This window comes from Lithobates pipiens, unplaced genomic scaffold, assembly GCF_037356315.1.
Source record: "Lithobates pipiens isolate NorthernLeopardFrog02 unplaced genomic scaffold, aLitPip1_a1.2 Scaffold_8, whole genome shotgun sequence".
In the NCBI taxonomy this organism is placed as follows: domain Eukaryota; kingdom Metazoa; phylum Chordata; class Amphibia; order Anura; family Ranidae; genus Lithobates; species Lithobates pipiens.
Genome location: NW_027507903.1, coordinates 121900873 through 121921408, shown reverse-complemented (window position 1 = coordinate 121921408; position 20536 = coordinate 121900873). Strand labels below are relative to the sequence as shown.

The 20536-nt window shown below is 43.1% G+C and overlaps 1 protein-coding gene across 1 annotated transcript in view; it reads right to left on the bottom strand.

Moving 5' to 3' along the window:
• Positions 1-20536, bottom strand: part of LOC143963830 (stimulated by retinoic acid gene 6 protein-like) — an 86760-nt gene that overhangs the window by 41860 nt on the left and 24364 nt on the right. The window contains exons 2-4 of the mRNA XM_077473560.1: positions 8048-8144; positions 4845-4942; positions 3534-3673 (exon numbers count right to left, since the gene is read on the bottom strand). Of these exons, the coding sequence (XP_077329686.1) occupies positions 3534-3673; positions 4845-4942; positions 8048-8144 (335 nt within the window). The remainder of the gene's footprint in view (positions 1-3533; positions 3674-4844; positions 4943-8047; positions 8145-20536) is intronic.

The following is a 20536-nucleotide window of genomic DNA, read 5'->3' as shown; positions in this document are numbered from 1 at the left end:
TCCGACCATGCGTGTTTGTACTTTCGACTTTTGTATTACGGATTTGTGTACTGACCATACAAAAATCTGACCTCAAGCCACTGCAAATTTACTACCCTGTCATCCAACATTTGTTGGCCGAAAATTGGACAACAATTGTCAAAAGGAGCATACTAACGGTAAGATTTTAAGACAACAGCCTGTCAACAGACAATCCCTTGCCAACAATCGTACAGTGTGTACGAGGCTTAAGGCCACATGTACACTATTAGATTTTCTGTAGATTTTTGTCTTCCGATTTACCAAAACCATGTAGTGCATACAAATTGAAACTCTTATGTTATCTTATCTTATACGACCGGACTTTCTGGCAGACTTGGTCCGACGGTCTTCCCGACCGACTTTTGGCGGAGTCCCGACGGACTTTCCGAACAAACGGACTAAATCCATTCGAAAGTCCGTTTGTTTTGAATGCGATGACGTAAACGGGAATTAAAAAAGAAGTTCAATAGCCAGTAGCCAATAGCTTCCCTTGCGTCGTATTTGGTCCGTCCGACCAGCACACAGACAAACGGTTTTCCTGATTTTAGTCTGTCGGAATTGAGTCCATCGGATAGATTTGAAACATGTTCCAATTCTAGGTCCGTCTGATTTTTTTTTTTTTGAAAAACGATCAGACTAGCCTACATATGATTGGATTGCCAACAAACTAATCCCTTCGGATGTAGTCTGCCGGAAAGTCCAGTCGTGTGTATGTGGCATTAAGGTTTGACCTCATATTATATGGTTTTGGTAAATCTGAAGAAAAAAATCTGCAGAAAATCAAATCGTGTGTATGGGGCTTAACTTTCACACTCAGATGTCAGTCTGGCTCGGCGGCCTGTCTGTGCAGGATATGAAGGCATGGGCAAGCATTCCCCACCTGCCAGGCTTCAACCAGTTCTCACTGTGCATAAGGCAAGGACTAACTAGAGAATACTCTCTTTTGTGTTCAACACGCACATATCCTCAATCAGTCCCAACCTGTTAAGGGACCTTTTCCCTTCCAAAACAGAAACAGACGGTCCATCTATCACAATACAAAGGTCAGTAGAACAGTCATTTCATCTGCAGGTCACCTGGGCTGAGGAAAAACATTCTGGAGAATCCAAAGAGTGCATATGACACTAGAATTCTGTCATGCTTCTGCGTGATCAATGTTAGTGTTTGCCCTAAATGCAGGCACCTGCTGGGAATTGGTACATGAATTTTGGGCAAGCACTGACATTTGTCATCCTGAGGCACACTGATGCCGGAATGTCCAAAAGGGCACGGTGTCCTTCACCGCTACTGCACCTGTCACACAGACAGTGCAACAGCCAAGAAGTTATGCACGTGGGCAGAACCTGATGTGGATTCAGAGACACTAGTTCTCTATAATGTCCGCACCCTTGTCTTTCACAGTTAGCAGTGGGCTGATCCATAAAAACATAGAAAATGTTTAGAGATGGCAGAAAAAGCCTGAGTAGTCCATCAAGTCTGACCATTTTTTTATGTTAACTTGGTTGTCTGACTATAGACCTATGTTTATCCCAAGCAGGTATGAAGCCATTTACTGTTGACTGTCTCACTACCTCTGCTGGTAGTTTATTTCAAGAATCAACTAACCTTTCAGTAAAATAATACATTCTAAGATTAGTTTTAAACTTCCCACCAGTTCGTTTGAGGTCATGTCCCGTGTTCTTGATTTTGGTTTCATATTGAAAAAACTGCCTTCCTGAACCCTATTCACCCCTTGATGTATTTAAAGGTTTCAGTCATGTCTCCCCTTTCCCTTCTTTACTCCAGACTGTACATATTAAGTTCCTAAAGTCACTCTCAATATGTTTTATGCCCCAAACCTTTCACAATTTTTTGTTACCAGTCTCTGGGCTTGTTATATCTCCAGAACGGGACATGTTATTATATATGAGTTCTCACTAAAGATCTATATAGGGAAATCAGAACCTCCTTCCTCCTGCTGGTGATCCCTCTATTGATGTATCCTAGAATTCTATTTGCTTTTTCCCACTGCCTGGTCACACTGTTTGCTCATTTTGCTGAAATAAGTACCTAATAGACAGCCTGAATTGGCTATGGATCTACACATGATGAATGCTATGAATCACAAGCAGAGAGCAGACTTGATAGGGATGCCGCTCATTCTCGGCATCACTGCCTTGGGGTTATGAGCTAGGTAATGTCAAGAAAGAGAAGCAAATTTGGGTGTGGAGCTGTGGTGGCCAGTAATGGAAATTATGCAGGTAAAGATGGCTGGGCATGGGGCACTCTATTATGTGGCAAGGTCCCTACTGCAGTACGGAATTTTTCAAGGGACTGGACCTGAAACCACATGATTGCAGGGCCCTGTGAGAAGTGTGATGGGTCTACTTTTTGCTTTAAGGGCAGGACAGAAGAAAAGTACAGTCAGTGTCACGAAGAGCTGTTGGAGGATTATGAGTGCTTAGCGCTATCTCCCTCAGAACTCCTCTCTATTCAGTGCCAGGACAAGCGTCACTGGCAGGATATAGGACTTGATCGTTCTATGTGTGTGGCCTGGTGAAGTAGTATGACTTCCAGCCACAAGATGCTGCTAACCCACATGAGAGGAAATACAGAACACTGTAATGCTGGCTGCATGCCGTTCCCCCATGTGGCTACATGCTAACCTTTGGCATAGTTGGCAGTATACACAATGAAGTGGAAAAAATGCAGCTCCTTCTCAACAGCACATAAAGACAGGCCCTCTACCTGTCTCTGTACACTAAATTAGAGTTGGCCTTAATTACCTCCAGTTTTGTTATTTATTAAAGGGGTTGTAAAGGTTTGTTTTTTCTTTAAAAAAAAAAAAAACAAGAAACAAGTTATACTTATCTGCTCTGTGCAAGGGTTTGTCCCCTTCTGGGGTGCCCCGCCGGTACTGCTGGCTCCTCCTCTTCATGGGGTGCCCCCACAGAGAGCTGATTTCTATGGGAGCATCCATCCGGGCTCACTCCTGAGTCCCACTGCTGTGTCCATTGACAAAGACACTGCCCTGCCCCACTTCCATGTCACTAGATTTGATTGAGAGCAACGGGAGCCAATGGCTCCTGCGTCTATCAACCTGTCCAATAGTAGAGAGACAGCAGCTGGAGCTGCTGGGCTCATGCACATTACTGATCGGATTGGACTCAGGTAAGAAAAGGGAGGGTCTAGGGGCAGCTGTAGCACAGAAGGTTTCTCACCTTAATGCATAGAATTATAAAAACATTGAGACTTTACAATCACTTTAAGTGGACATAATTACCTTTTAATTTGGTGCTATTAAGAACTACCTCAACCTATCACACATTTTGATAAAAACCAAAACTGGCCACATGGTTTTTTAATCTGACGCAGGACATTTTAAAGGGCCATACGGCCGGAAAAGTGAGTATGTTCTAATCAGCTGAGATCTATTGTATCATCTAGAAAACCAGCAGTGTTTACAAATGATGGAGTAAATGTATAATTCTGTTTCTGCCTACAGGTTTATTAAATGAAGTAATTATAAATACCCTTGGCCCAGGGTGGAGCTGTAAAGTTGAAATAATTGGAATATTCATTGTGGAACAATAGAAAAACTGTTGTAGCTGTGGCACCACATGCTGCCCCATATGACCAACGGTTTGAGTAACTGCTAATGAAGTTCACAGGTCTGAAAATACAAAACAGAAAGAACAGGTTGTAGGAAATCTGCGATGGATTCAGAAGATTTTGAATTTCAGTGATTAAAACCAATTGTAGCAACATGTAAACATACTTAAAGCATATCTAAACCCAACAACAGAAATGTAATATATTGAAGCTTAACAGTCCTGAGATGTGACTGTCAGCATCCAGGGAAGCACATATGTCTCTGTTCAGAAGTACCACTCAGATGTAAGAATATCGGCTTTCAGCTACTGCATATTTCAGCCTGTCATTGATTTTGATGGGCTATTGGCAGCAGGTTGTACACTGTACCTGTGATTCCCAGGTTACTATGCTCAAATGTACACTGTACAGCCCTCTTGCGACCATACACATGTACCCTTAAAAAATACCAGCTTGGTACACTATGCAGCATGTGGAGTAAAATAACTGAAGGACTGTCCATATAGACTGGCATTTGCATTCTTAGATGGTTGTCTGCATGGAGTCCCCAAGTTAATAACAGCTAATATACCTGCATATCAGCATCAGGTGCTCCCAAACTCCAGCCTGGCTAAAGATGCACCATGCTCCTACAAGCCTTATGCATCCAGAAGAATGTTGCAGTAACACTTGTCTTGGCACTCCGGTGAGCAGACCAAGAACTGACAGATCAGCAGGCATGTGATTGCTCAGTTCTTAGTCTAAGAGCTGACGTAGGAGAGCTGCAGCTTCACACCAATGCTATAGCATAGAGGTGAGTATATACTGTATGTTGCATAAGTAGCAATCTGAAAAATGTAACCTTTGTTCTGAATTCATGTTATAAAATAACAGTAAATTCCCTGGTATGTAAGGGTGCCTAGGCACACCTGTGTCTGCAGCTTCATAATTGTATATCTGCAGTGTAAGATCTAAGTCACTGCTGCAACTGACTGCTAGTCTCACCAGGTTTGAAGTGAGATTTTGTGTAATACATATTTTACTGCTCACTGTTCTACTTGTTGGCTACCTGCACACAAAGACACAGTGCAGGACAAGGTATGGCAAATCAGGAATTATGAAAGATCAGCCGCAGGGAGACTACAGGCAATACTAATGACTAGTCTACTGCCCTCCACCTCCATTTTTTGGGTATAGCTTCCAAAGTTCATCTCCTCTATAACAGTGCATTAAAAAGAGAACACATTACTTACACAACAATGCCGAATCTCCTGCCCAGTGGTATTTTATCTGTTGTTTTCTGATGTGTAGCTCTTCGTTGGAGGAAGGATAATAAAACTGTAATCAGCACCTGGAAAAATCCAAACATTAAAGGCTGCTTATAATAGATGGACAGATATGTGCTACCGCTTAAGTATGGCATGGTTTGCTTTAAGCCCTTGTACACACGGTCGGAGAATCCGTCGGAATGTGTCCTATCGGACCGTGTCATCGGATAATCCGACTGTGTGTGGTATGCATCGGACTGATTCCGTCAGAATATCCGTCAGACCCAATTTTCCAACATGTTGGAAATATTTCCTGACCAACTGGGCCGGTCGGACATACTCTGATCGTGTGTAGAGAATTTTGGTCGGACCAAGTGCCACGCATGCTCAGATCAAATTACTACATAAAAGCTATTGGCTACTAGCCTAAATGTAGTCCCATCTTAACGAAATTACATCATCACGTTCTGAAAGATCAGATTTTTCGCCAACTTTGTCCGACCGTGTGTATGCAACAGTTTCGGACAAGATCCGACGGACAAAATCCGACGGGCAAAATCCGACGGATTTGGTTGTGGAAATCTCCGACCGTGTGTACAGGGCCTAAGAGAAAGTAATTTGTTATCTAACATGTTACAATCAGACAATCCTCCATTGAACAGCTCTTTTACTTTCCCTACTAGTGATGTACCCTCTAGCTGCTCCCAAACAACCCACTGACTAGGGGGACACCCCTTGGGGGGCAGAACTTTCCAGACCGCCCCCTCTATCCATCAAGTTTGTACTTTAACTTGCTTGACCATCTCTACAAACAACTAACTGATGCACCAACGTTGAGAGGCAAACTTCAGATCCTTTGATCCTTTTCTAGCAATTTATGGACTTGATTGTACAGTGAAAGAGGGTTAGCTGTAAAAAATATACCAACATATTATCAAAAATCTCTCCGCACAATTGACTTTTCATAGAAGGCCCAGGCTGCTATCTTCTAGTATCATTTATGCCTCCACTCTTGAGGGGGGGAGAGAAGAATGGGAAGGAGAGAAAACAGTATAGAGGGGGGAGGGGAATCACTCATAATAAAGAGTGACGTCCCACTCATAATTGAATCCCTTTGGAATATGCATGTCCAACATACTTCTATTTTTCAGAGCAGAGTAAACTGCCCACACCCCCTAGCAGGGATGTCCACACATTCTATGACTTGAACTTTGAGGGAACTGGTGTCCAAACCAAGTCGGGATCTGAAATATCCAGCAACATTGGTATTTTTGTTTATGTTGATATTGGATATGTGTGTCAGGGCTTGCTTAGCACTTCCTTCTCTGGGCTGGCTGCTCAGCTGTCGGCTAATTGCCAGCTCTCACCTCTCTCCACAGTTACTCAGCTGTTCCTGATCCTGCTCGTCTGACCTGCCTACTTAAAGCTGTCCAGCTTACTTCATCTCTGCCTTCGCCTTGGTCACATCACAAGAAACCATCTCCTGCGTATCTGGTTAAAGACTGGCTTGCTGACATTCCTTCTGGCTCCTTATCCTGCTTGCTGTTCCTCCACTTTGATCCCTGACTTCTGGCCTGGCTGATTACCCGATCTGGTTATTGAACTCTGGACTTGCTGACTACTCGATCCGGTTACTGGACTCTGGCTATGCTTTGACTACAATTACTCTATTTACCTATTTATTTTTATTTAATAAACAAGTGTGATTTAATTGTACTTCTGTCTCTGTCTGATTCATGGTTTCTGACAATGTAGTTCGGTATTCTGTCACAGAGGCGTCTTGTTGTGCGCCCAAAATAATGAATATTAATTTTGTACAGGTGATAACTTATATTATATAATACGTCTGGCAATTGATTGTCTGATGATGTATTATTGTTGTTTGCACAAGAGAAAATTGTATGAGGATCCCCAGTAAAACGACAACTTGAGCAATGGGTAGCATTACCCTTGAAACGTCAAGAGACAAACTTCAGATCCTTCGATCCTTTTCTAGCAATTTATGGATTTGATTGTCCGGGGAGAGAGGGTTAGCTGTAAAGGATACCCAAAAACATTAGCAAAAACCTCTCTGCACAATAAACTTTTAAAAGAAGGCACAGGCAGCTTCTATTGTCCAGTATATTTTATGTCTGTACCACAGACTAATATAGAACGGGCTATGCCTCTGCAACAGGTTAATGCAAATTCTGTAGGCCTGTATGGGCAGCTACCTTTTATTTTCTTCTGCCTTTGCCACAGGCCAAGTTAGGACTCTTCAGGCCCTTCTAGGCCCAGATGAGCATCTAGGAAAACAAACATCCTTTCTTGGCTCTGGCTCCCTCCTCCAGGCAAAGACTGGAATTTTCTGGAGCTTCATCCTCCCAAGGCAGAGCCTAAGAGGGAAGGACTTGGCCTTGCTTTATTAAAATTCTCACCAGGCAGAACCTGGCAGGCATGGACCATCGTAGTGGGTTTGTCCAAATAATTATCCTACCCAGCACAGTGTACATCACTGAAATAAACCCTTCAGTGATTGGCCATAGCAGAACTAGGCAGAAATATTCATATACTAATACATTGTATGCTCCCACTCACCCTACTGGGGAGCAGTGCCCAGTAGCAGACAGAAGAAAAACATGTCCTTGAGCTTAGGAGAAACTGAGCAATCCCAAATAATATAAACAAAGCTTTAGCTGGCCGAGCTGCAAACAACAAATTTGGATCGGAATGTTCCAGCTTAAGGCAAGGTTCCTACACTTGTTTATGATTGTGTGATAGACCAAGCAGTCAGACACTGTATGGGCCCAAGGGAGAACAATGGTTATCAGAGCAAGCATTCTAATCTGTCCCATTGCTTATTTTGCCTTGAAAATGGTTAACTGGTGGGTGCCTGTTAGACATAGAGAAATGAGATGAGTTTGTTTGCAGGGTGCCTTCCTCTATTTATATATCCGTGGACAATGCCAGACCCCAGTTGCTGAAAAGCATTAAAAGAAATATTGTATTGCTCTTCATGTACCAGAGGTATTTGGCAGCTCCCTCTTCTGTTTTTATAGCAAAGCATAGCAAAACATGCATGCACTGCCCATAATGTTTACGGTGAGCCATAGGATACTTCTTGTTGGTAAACTTTAATTACATTAGCTGATAAATAGAATTGGTCCCAGGACGTGAAAAAAGTACTTACCAAAGAATAAAATACTTACAGCAGGAATTAATGAATAATGAACAAAGAGTTCCATTTGAATGCTTTTTTGACAAGTTCCTGGCGTTTCACCATCTGTATGATTTGCAGTAGTAAAGCTTAAACAAAATAGAGCAACTTTTTAAAATGTGCTTCCCACAAATCTACACAAATGTATTTTAGTACATAGGAATCTACAGTATACTTGCTAAACCTGCTTAAAGTGGCAAGCTTTTTAAAACATATAAACTGCATACAATTTGAAATGTAAAGTATACATTTTTTTTTCAAAGTGAAAATCTAGCCATTTTTTTGGGATACAAGATATAAATATATGTTTTCTGAATATAACCTCTGTCGGAGTTTAATTGCTAATATTGTCACTAAATTGGGGTAAATCTAGTGACTCTTGGTGGTAGAGAAGGTGAGAGAAATCCCCTAGTGGGGCATACCTGTCCTGTTGACAACTTTAAAAGGTGTAGAAAATAGTAGGGAGGGGTGGAACTTTATAGGTGCAATTAGTACAATGACATACCAAATTTAATAAAATTTTATAAAAATGTGATGGGGGAGAAGGGACTGGAAGAAGAAGAGGAGCACATGGGATGGAAAAGTAGGAGGACATGGGATGGAGGATATGGGAGTGGAGGAGGAAGAGGACATGGGACTGGAGAAGGAAGAGCACATGGGATGGAGTAGATGGGACTGGAGAAGGAAGAGGACATGGGATGGAGTAGGAGGACATGGTATGGGGAAGAAGGGACTGGAAGAGGAAGAGGAGCACATGGGATGGAGGAAAGGGGAGTGGAGGAGGAAGAGGACATGGGATGGATATATTTGGTTTTAAGAGTATTAAAATAAAAGTGGGCGCACTGAAGGACTTGGTGGGATAGCCCGTGGTTGAATTCAATTGGACAGCCAGTGGGCAGGCCTTGAGGAATGTTTATGGTCAGGCCCACCCTCTTTACCATTTTCTTCTGTTCCCACCCCCTCCCACAGCCCTATTCACCACCCCCATGACCTTTGAAAACAGCACCCTCTCTTGCTTCCCTCCTCTGAGAGACCTGCCCCTAGTGCAGTGACACCCGGGGATATCATGGCCGACTCCAGAACCACTACCAAAAACATCTCCCTTAAAGTAGTTTTGGGATTGTCACTTGGAAAATTCTCAGTTCATTCATTTCTCTGTTATCATTTATGCTTTTTAGCGCAGCTAATTTTTTCTATTCTTACAGGAGACTCACTTCTCCTCAGCAGCAATCCCTAAATTCTCTAACCGGGACTTTCCGATAAGCTATCATGCATCAACACCAACACCACTCTCATAAACCAATTATGCTAGCAAACATCTATTACCCCAATGTATCCCAAGTTTCATTAATTCAGCAATACCTCGCTATCCCTTGCCTCTTTCCAAAGTGGCATACTCATACTAGGAGGAGATCTCAATGTCCCTCTTGATCCTCTCGTAGATACAGCTACTGGGTCATCCAGCCTGCCATACAGAGCACTGCGCCAAATAAAATTGAGTATTCAATCTCTTCTTCTCCATGACACATGACGCACCCTCAGGCCACAAGAAAAATACTTTACCTTCTTTTTGGCCCCACATAAAAAATACTTCAGACTGGATTATTTATTTCTTACTCAAAGGGATCTCCCTCTCCTGTCCAAAGCGACGATAGAACCCCTGACCATCTCGGACCACCACCCAATTACGATGACTCTAGCCCTACCTGACAAAATCACACACACCAATATCTAGAGACTAGACCCCAGGATACTGACAGATAAAACCAGAGTCTCAACGCTCACCAAATGTCTGGATGACTTCTTTAGAGAAAACGACACGCCAGAGACCTCCAGTCTAACTCAATGGGAAGCACTCAAATGGGTGATCAGAGACAGACTTATCTCAATGGCGGCAGCAATTAAAAAAGAAAGACAACAAAATCTCGCAGACCTATTTCATAAACTCAAGACACTAGAGGCCCTCCACAAACAGACTCTAGCTCAACAATCTTACCAGGACCTCATAGATACACGTAAACTATTACGGGAAGAATTGGGTCGCACAGTTATGAAAAAATGTTTGCTGTCTCACAAGCTATTTTATGAATCAGGGAACAAAAGCGGGCTCCTGCTTGCCCAGGCATTACACTCGAAGAAAGCCAAAACGACAATACACAAGATACACTCCCCAACAGGACAAATGCACGCGAGTAATACTGATATAGTGCAGGAATTTGAGAGATTCTACTCAAAACTTTACAATATAAACAGGTCTGATACACCCACATTCTCCACTGACGAACGGCAAACTAAAATGAAAAGGTTCCTAGAACAGCATTGCCCCAAGGGAATTTCTCCAGAGTCTTCCAACGCACTAGAAAGCCTGATTACCCAACAGGAGCTCAAAGAAGCGGTTAAAAGCCTGAAGTCAGGAAAAAGCCCAGGCCCTGACAATTTATCTGCTGTTAACTTCAAAATATTCCTCTTAAAAGCTTTTAATTCCCTATAAGATTCCAACCCACTTACACCTGGAATGCTCCAAGCCCACATTACAGTTACACCCAAGCATAATAAAGACCCAACACAACCGGCAAATTACAGACTGATTTCACTACTTAATGTGGACATCAAGATTTTATCCAAAATTCTAGCCAATAGACCTCTACCACTAATCCCATCAATCATCTCCCGAGACCAAGTGGGTTTTGTCCCTGGAAGGGAAGCCAGGGACAATACTATACAAGCGATCAATCTACACTACCTTATGACAACTTCAAAACAGGCAGGTTTTTTTTTTTTTTTGGATGCAGAGAAGGCATTTGACATGATGTCTTGGGATTATATGGCTGCAGTCCTCAAAGCCATAGGACTAGACCCACTTATGCTTAATCTCATATTTTCTTTATATGCCAAACCTCCAGCCAGAATTAGAGTAAATAAAACCTTTAGAAAGCCTTCCCCATCCACAATGAAATGAGACAAGGATGCCCCCTTTCCCCCATTCTCTTTGTCCTCATGCTAGGACCCCTCCTATGCTCCATAAGGCAAAACCCTGACATAAAGGGCATCTCTACTGGCCAAAGAGAATACAAATTAGCCGCATACGCGGATGACATTCTCCTATCCCTCACACACCCACATATCACAATACCAATACTACTCAAAGAATTTTGAAAATTTGGTCTGATCTCCAACCTTAAAATTAACTTTACTAAACCCTTTGCCCTTTGCCCCTAATGTCTCCCTACCTGCCCTTGGTCGATCACTGCAAAGTGAATTTCCCCTTTCAGTGGCAACCAGAGGCGATTACCTACCTAGGTATACAATAGGCTTGTGCAATTCGTTTCGTAACGAATCGAAATTCGGCCGAATTTTGCATCTTTCGGACATTCATCCGAATGTCCGAATAAAAAAATAAGGAATAACAACGAATACGAAAGAAATATAACGAATTAATTCGAATGCATTCGACATGATTCGGTAATTCTTTAAAGATCTAATGAAACAAAAGGTCAGCTCAAAGTAAATCTTAGGCCGCGTACACACGCGCGGACTGTTCGCCCAACCTTGTCCGCTGAACAGTGTTTGGGCGGACAGTCCGCTCGTGTGTGGGGCTTCAGCGGACAGTTTCAGCGGACAGTTGGACGAACAAGGTCTTACGGAAATTCCGAAAAACTGTCCGCTGAAACAAGGTTTCAGCGGACTGTTCGCTCGTGTGTAGGCTTGTTCGGCCAACTAAGTCTCGTGCATGCTCAGAAAGGATTTTCACGCCGAAAGCTATAATGCAATGTATAGGACGTCGTATTTTTCGTCCCGTCGTACGTGCCGTTCACGTCATCGCGCACGGTTTCAGCAAACTGTTCGTCCGTCGTGTGTGGCCATGTCCGTCCATGCTAAGTTTGAGCGGACTGTTTGCCGAAACTGTTGGACGGACAAAGTTGGGCGAACAGTCCGCGCGTGTGTACGCGGCCTTATAGTCCAATCAACTAATTAATTTTGTCCCGGAGGATGGATTACTGGCAAAGTGCATTCCGGAGAACTGAGTTAGAAGAGTGTTGTATTGTATTTGAGCCGAGGAGAAGAGACGTTGTCATTGTGTGTGTTAAAAGATTCAATAAACAAACGACTTTCCAAACTACGAATCATTATCACAAATGTCTATACATACATAAATAGCGAATTTCAACGAATACGAACGAATGAATTCGACACTCTACGAACAATAACGAATTATCCGAAAACGTATTAACGTAACATAACGAATATAACAGAACGAAATGATATATTTTACGAATGACAACGAACCGAAACTAAACAAAATTTTCCGTTGTGCACAAGTCTAGTATACAACTACCCGCAAATTTATCAAGCTTATGCACGAAAAATTACTTGCCAATACTAAACAAACTCACAGAAGATCCCAAAAATTGGAATGCCCCAATATCCAAGCATTCTGGACAGAAGTACACAGGATAACCACTCAAGTCACTGCACACAATCTGGAAAAAACTCCCTCCCAATTTCTACTACACCACTCACACTTACCACACAGAACCTACCACAAATCGCTTGCGATGCACATGATCAATGCAGCAAAACAGTGCATTCCAACACACTGGAAGTCCCAAACGTCCCCTTCAATCAAAGAATGGTTCAACAAAATCAACAGAATCGCTGAAATGGAAGAGTTAATACACATAGCAGGAGACTCCCCACACAAATTTAGTACCAAATAGTACCAAATGGGCATGTTGGACACATTTTCGAACAACAGATTACTCCCTCCTTTTCTTCCCAACACATTAAAGATCAAAACATTGATACCCCCAAGCTTACACTTGAAAATAAATACGTAACCTCAATGTCTTTTAACACAATTTCTGAATCTACTACGTGAATAGAAACATTAGATAACCATAACAATGGACAGCAAACATGGGTCTCTTGGAGATTCCCTCCAGAGGGGGGAAGCAAGAGATAAAGGACCACAACTACTACCATATCACAAAACACCCCCTAGATCTCATTGTCCCTGACACCATCCCTGCACCCTCCACCTTTTACCCTTTTACTACACTCCTCACTAACATAAGCCCATATCATCACCCTCACCCCCCCCCCCCACCCCCATTCCTAGAAACACCCAACTCACACTTATTCCCCATCGTTTACCCCACCTCTAACCCATCTACCTCCCCTCCCTGATAAATCTATACTTAACAACCTGAACAGGGTGCCTCTGACAAAACAACCCACATACGCCATACCCTAAGCCCTCAATAAAACACATTCACGCACTGATTACCACATGATTACCTTCTCATTAGAATGTACCACTGAATGTCCCCAAGGGTTCAAGGGACTTTCTAAATAAACCAGTCGAGCAAAACACAAGAACCTCTACAGCCTCAGTAAGCTTAAAACTGAAGCCTAGATATTATCGATTACATTACACACTATCAGCACATATGTACTGGAAAGCCGTGTAAAACTGAATGATTGACTGGCTTGCCACCCCTGTCCTTGTTCATATTGTTTCTGTTCAATATATATGTTCAACGACTGATGTAACCTTACTTATGTAACTAAATAAAAACTTTTGGAAAAAAAAACAAAAAACAATATTATAAAATACATGAACAGCTTTATGGTAATTCAAGATGTGTTATTGTAGCTCCTATAGTTGTTCCCACATCTTAATCCTACATGTTTCGCAATATGGACAGACTTCTATTTCTGTGTGCTTGGCAATAACTGGATTTTACTTTCTATCATAGAGGTGTGATCATTTTAGGGAACTCTTGCCAATAGATAAGATGCATTCATGTATTAACTTTATTGTATACACTATGTATAGTGTTGGTTTTTTCTGATATAACATTACATGTTTTTTTTGTAATTTGCTTTCTGTTCATTCATATAGTAGCCACTACACCGTATATACCCAGAAAAAACAGATATATGCTGGCGGTGCCATACAGAGAGGGGCTCTTTGCTCCATATTTGGTGGAAATGTCCCCTAATTTTTTGTTTCTGGGAAAAGGTTATGCAATTATACACACTAGTTACTGGGGAGATAATCCCAAATTACCCTTCTCTCTATGTTACCAGGAACATATAAGAACATTAAAAAGAAGCTTCTTGGGCACTGGTTGATTGCAGCAAGAAGATACCGCGTCACTGGCAATCAACTCAGTCCCCTGCGATAAACGAATGGGCCTTAGAAATGGATAATAGAGAGAGGATGGAGGTATTTATAGAACAAGAATTAGATACGTACGAAAGATGCCTCCTGGTTTGGAACCCATGGAGGCAGTATAGGAAATTGGTAAAAAGCTGAAGGTAGAAGGAGGAAAGAAATGGTAGGAAAGACTATGCTGGAGGAGAGAAAAGGGGAAGGGATGGAGGGAGGGAGGGAGGGGAGGAAAAGGGGGGTGGGGGACCCCTTGTTTCACTTTTTTTGTGGTTTTTTTTTTCTTTTTTCTTCTTCTTTTCCCCCCCCCCTTTTTTTTTTTTTATCGGTGTTAAAGTACTTAAGATATGTATTTATTATGTATGTAAGTTCGGAATTTGTTTAAATATGTGTAATGTTCTACAATAACTTGAAATAAAATCAGAATTAACACATATAGTAGCCACAAAACCACGTTTGTCACTGAGGAAGCCATACGGCGAAACATGTAGGATTAAGATGTGGGAATAACTATAGGAGCTACAATAACAAGTCTTGACATTATACAGGTAAGGGTAGAAGTAAAAAATGTGTAAGGTGAGGTACATTCCCCTGTAAAGCCTAAGGTCAGGGTCTCTGGATTGAAAGAGAGAAAATAGCCAACCCCCAAATAGAGGATTAATTAGAGGGTATAGTATAATTTTGCAAGTGTCTTTATCCATACCTATCTTATATCCAATGGAAAGATTTTCTTCCATTCCCTATTTTGGCTATGGGACAGGGAGTAAAGGGAATTTCCATCACCCAGCAGATGGCCCTCAATGGGGGGTGACTCTGCCTATCATTACTAGTTCTGTCCCTTCCTGGTTGACAGTGGCTGTCTGTCCACTATTGATATGTGTGTGGCTGACGGGCTCTGGAGTGGCCCTGTTTAAGTGATGATGTGGCCTCGCATGGTGCATGTGACAGTGGAGGGCAGATAAGAGGTGAGAGGCATTTTGTTGGTACTGCCATGTGGGATAGACACATGAAAGGGAGGACTGCAGGTGAGGAACAACTTACAGTGCTGTGAAAAAGTATTTGCTCCCTTACTGATTTTTAAATTTTTTTTGCATATTTGTCAAACTTAAATGATTCAGATCATTAAACAAATTTTAATAGTACACACAGATAACCCGAGTAAATACAAAATGCACTTTTTAATTGATGATTTCATTTATTAAGGAAAACAGCTGTCCATACCTGCCTGGCCCTATGTCAAAAAGTAATCCCCCTCCTTGCTAAATCATGAATGAACAATGATCAACCACATTGTTTGGAAAGCGGAGTTAAATTTAATTTGTCACACCCAGGCCTGATTACTGCCAAACCTGTTGAATCAAGAAATGACTTAAATAGAAGCTTTCTGACAAAGTGAAACACGCTAAAAGATCTAAAAAAGCAACACATCATGGCGTGATCTAAAGAAATTCAAGAACAGATGAGAAACTAAGTAATTGACATATGTCAGTCTGGAAAGGGTTACAAAGCCATTTCTAAGGCTTTGGAACTCCAGTGAACCATAGTGAGAGCCATTATCCACAAATGGAGAAAACTTTGAACAGTGGTGAACCTTCCTAAGAGTGGCCGGCTTACCAAAAAAGTGCAACCGGGACTCATCCAGGAGATCATAAAAGGACAATGAACTGCAGGCCTCACTTGTCTCAGTTAAGGTCAGTGTTCATGATTCAGCAAATGGCATGCGATGTCAAGCTGCTGCTGACAAAGCAAACAGAATATTGGCATGCATTAAAAAAGAGATTAACTCCAGGGATAAAGCAAAAATTCTCCCACTCTACAAGACTCTGGTCCGGCCACACCTGGAGTATGCTGTCCAGTTCTGAGCACCAGGATGTACTGGAAATGGAGCGAGTGTAAAGAAGGGCAACAAAGTTAATAAAGGGTCTGGAGAACATCAGTAATGAAGAAAGTTTGCGAGCACTGAACTTATTCTCTCTGGAGAAGAGACGCTTGAGAGGGTATATGATTTCAATTTACAAATGCCATACTGGTGACCCCACAATAGGGATAAAACTTTTTTGCAGAAGGGAGTTTAACAAGACTTGTGGCCACTCATTAAAATTAGAAGAAAAGGGGTTGTGGCAGCACGCAGGTAAAATCACCTGGTTGTATTCAGGATGGGAAATATGTGTGTCCTAGATTCAGGCTTTATGCAGACTTTTACAATTAGAGGGGAAGAGTTAATGAGCCCAGCTGTAGTAAGTGGGCTCATTAAGACCTCTACAAAAAAAAACAGCATGCATAGGGAGATGCTCCATCCTGGAACCAGTTTTGTGTGTATAGACTGGGGAGTCTGAGATCTGTGCGGTGAGTTAACGCCTGTGTGGCAAACCCCTACAATAGAGACAGGGACTGGGGCAGCACAAGGCTGCACCCAGTTGTTAGACAGGGAGTCTACGTGTGTAGTTAGAGGTCAAGCTGACCAGGATTTATTTTCTTGTTTTATTTTGTTTGGCTGTTATATGTATCATTGCATGTAGCCTAAATAAACCGGATCTTTTGTTTTTTTGCACCTACACCGCTGTCTGCTGTGCCTGACTTTGTGTTGTGAACCTATCCAGGGGGTCACACACACCCGCTACCGAGCTAACCCCCTCACAGTTGGTGGAGAATTTTGGCAGTTTTTTTTTAAAATTTTTTTTTAAAAGGCCAGCATGGAGGAGATACTGAGACAGCTGGCTCTAGCAAATGCAAATCAGCAGCAAGCAAATGCAAATCAGCAGCAAACAAATGCGGCTTTACAAAATAGCCTTGCAGCTCAACAACAAGCCCAGCAGCAGGCAAATGCAAATCAGCAGCAGACAAATGCAACTTTGCAGCAGAGTTTGGAAGCTCAGCAACAAGCCCAGCAGCGATCTGAAGCCCGCTTCATAGACCTGTTGCAGAAGCAAGAGCAGAATTTTCAACAGCAAATAGAGACATTGATACAGCAACGTCCGCAGACCAATGAAGCAAGTGGGTACAAAAATACCGCATCCTTTGGTGTGAGCCGTTTACTGACAAAAATGACTGGAGAGGATGATCCGGAGGTGTTTTTGACCACATTTGAAAGGACTGCTGAAAGGGAAAAGTGGCCTAAGGAGCAATGGGCTGGACTGGTGGCCCCTCTGTTAACTGGGGAATCGCAGAAAGCTTATTATGACCTAGAGCCTGACCAAGCAAAAGACTATGTGGTGCTAAAAGCAGAAATATTGGCACGGCTGGGTGTCACCCTGGCAGTCCGGGCTCAGCGTGTACATAACTGGACTTTTCAGGTTGGAAAACCTCCCAGGTCTCAAATGTATGATCTCATTCACCTGAGCAGGAAGTGGCTGCAGCCAGAGATTTTGACCGCACCAAACATTGTGGAACGTGTGGTTATGGATCGTTTCCTGAGAGCTCTTCCTACTGCCATCCAAAAATGGGTAAGCCATGGAGACCCAGAAAATGCAGATAAACTTGTGGATCTGGTTGAGAGGTACTTGGCTACAGAGAACTTGACCACCTCTTCCAGGGACTCACGGACTTTCCCCCCTAAGACCAGATCATCCCCAGTGGCGGGTAAGATGACTCCAAGGGGTGAGGGTGGAGAGAGTGAGAGGGTGGGAGTTCTACCTAAGGTCTGGCGGGAGCAGCCCAGGAAGCCCATGCTGCAAGAGGCAGCGAAAAAGATTATTTGCTACCGCTGCCGGCAAGAGGGACATATTGCAGCCAATTGCCCAGTTGTGGATGAGCCTATGCAATGTGACTTTATAAGGGAGAGACGTCAGTCGCTGTTTGCGACAGTTGCATGCACGGCCATTCGGGGACCTGAGAAACATTTATGTAAAATGTGTATTAATGGTAGACATGTTGATGTGTTGCTAGATTCAGGTAGCCTGGTAACATGGATAAAAGCTGAATTAGTTACTACAGAGGTCTCTGGGAAGAACAGGGTGGCTGTTATTTGTGTGCATGGGGACACCCGAGAGTATCCTGTAACTTCAGTGTTTTTTGAGACCCCCAAAGGTAACCTCTCTCATCAGGTGGGGTTAGTGTCTCAGTTACCACATGATGCTATTGTGGGAAGGGATTTTCCAAAATTCTGGGAACTCTGGGATTGTCCTGAGGCCCCCATTGGTGCCCCTATAAACCAGGAAGATGACCAGAATTCCTCTGGGAGTGGTGAGGACTCTCCTGAATTTCCCTTGTTGGTATTGGCGGGGGAAACTCGAGAAACTGGGGAGGAGCCAACATCCTCAGATGAAAACATGCCGTCTGTGGAGTTTTCGGATCTTGAGGTTCACAGGGAAAATTTTGCCACAGAACAGTTAAAAGACCCCACCCTAATAAAGGCACGGGAAAATGTGGTGAAAATAGATGGCGAGTTAGTGAACCCAGATAAGACTTGCCCTTATCCTTACTTCACTATGGAAAGGGACCTGCTATATCGAGTGGCTCAAAGGGCAGAAGAAACCATTGAGCAACTTGTAGTACCCAAACCTTACAGGAAGTTGGTGTTAGAATTGGCTCATGGACACATTCTGGGAGGTCATCTGGGGACAGAGAAAACCAGAGAGAGGGTATTGCAGAGATTCTATTGGCCTGGGGTCATGAAGGAAATAGAAAAGTATTGTTCCTCCTGCCCTGTGTGTCAGAAGTCGGCACCTATGCCACATTTCCGTAACCCACTGGTACCTCTTCCTATCATTGAGGTCCCCTTTGAGAGGATCGCAATGGATTTGGTAGGTCCGATAATGAAGTCTGCTAGGGGGCATCAGTACATTTTGGTTATATTGGACTATGCCACCCGTTATCCGGAAGCAATTCCTCTCCGAAATACCGCGGCCAAAACCATAGCCAAAGAGCTATCCCTTGTTTTTAGCCGCGTGGGTATTTGTAAGGAACTGCTTACGGACCAAGGTACACCCTTTATGTCCCGGGTTATGAAAGAATTATGCAAGTTGTACAAAGTGAAGCAATTGCGTACATCTGTGTATCACCCCCAAACAGATGGGTTGGTTGAAAGATTCAACAAAACCCTAAAACAAATGTTAAAGAAGGTGGTGGATAGAGATGGAAAGAATTGGGATTGTCTAATACCCTATCTGATGTTTGCCATTAGGGAGGTACCCCAATCCTCCACGGGTTTCTCACCCTTCGAGTTGCTCTATGGGAGACACCCAAGAGGGCTGCTGGATATCGCCAAGGAAACTTGGGAAAATTAGAGTTCTCCTCACAGGAGTGTGATTGAGCACGTCGCCCTGATGCAAGTTAGAATTGCACAGGTAATGCCAATTGTAAAGGAACATTTAACCCAAGCGCAGTTAGCACAGCAGAGAGTGTACAACCGTGGGGCCAAGACCCGTACTTTTTCCCCGGGGGATAGGGTCTTGGTGCTAGTCCCTACGGTTGAAAGCAAATTTCTGGCCAAATGGCAAGGTCCATATGAAGTAATTGAAAAAATTAGTGAGGTGAACTACAGGGTTAGACAGCCAGGAAGGCGAAAGCCGGAGCAGATCTATCACGTCAATCTGCTGAAAGCCTGGAGGGATAGGGAATCCCTAGTCACAGAGACTTTGTCACAAGTACAGCCTGATTGCTTAGTTCCTGAGGTTGGAATAGCAGACACCTTATCGAAACCCCAACAACAGGAGGTTAAAGAGTTTGTACTTCGTAACAAAGAGATTTTCTCTGAGCTTCCGGGACAAACATCTGGCGTAGAGCATGACATTATCACCCCGCCAGGAGAAAGGGTAAAACTAAAACCTTATAGAATACCAGAGGCCCGACGGGAGGCAATACGTGGGGAGGTTCAAAGGATGCTGGAATTGGGTGTGATAGAGGAGTCCCAGAGTGACTGGTCCAGTCCTATTGTACTAGTGCCCAAACCTGATGGGAGCTGGCGGTTTTGTAACGATTTTAGACAATTAAATAAAGTTACAAAATTTGACACCTACCCCATGCCACGTATAGATGAGTTGATTGCCCGGCTGGGAACAGCCCGATATATGACAACTCTTGATCTCACCAAAGGGTATTGGCAAATTCCCCTGGCCGAGTCGGCCAAGGAGAAAACTGCGTTTGTAACCCCAGATGGGGCATTCCAATATAAGAGAATGCCGTTTGGGTTACAGAATGCACCGGCAACATTCCAGCGGAAAATGGATAAGATTCTGAGGCCCCATCAGAAATATGCTGCAGCTTACCTGGATGATGTGATTATCCATAGCACAGACTGGGTCTCACATTTGCCAAAAGTACAAGCAGTCCTAGACTCTATCCGGGAAGCTGGGTTTACGGCCAATC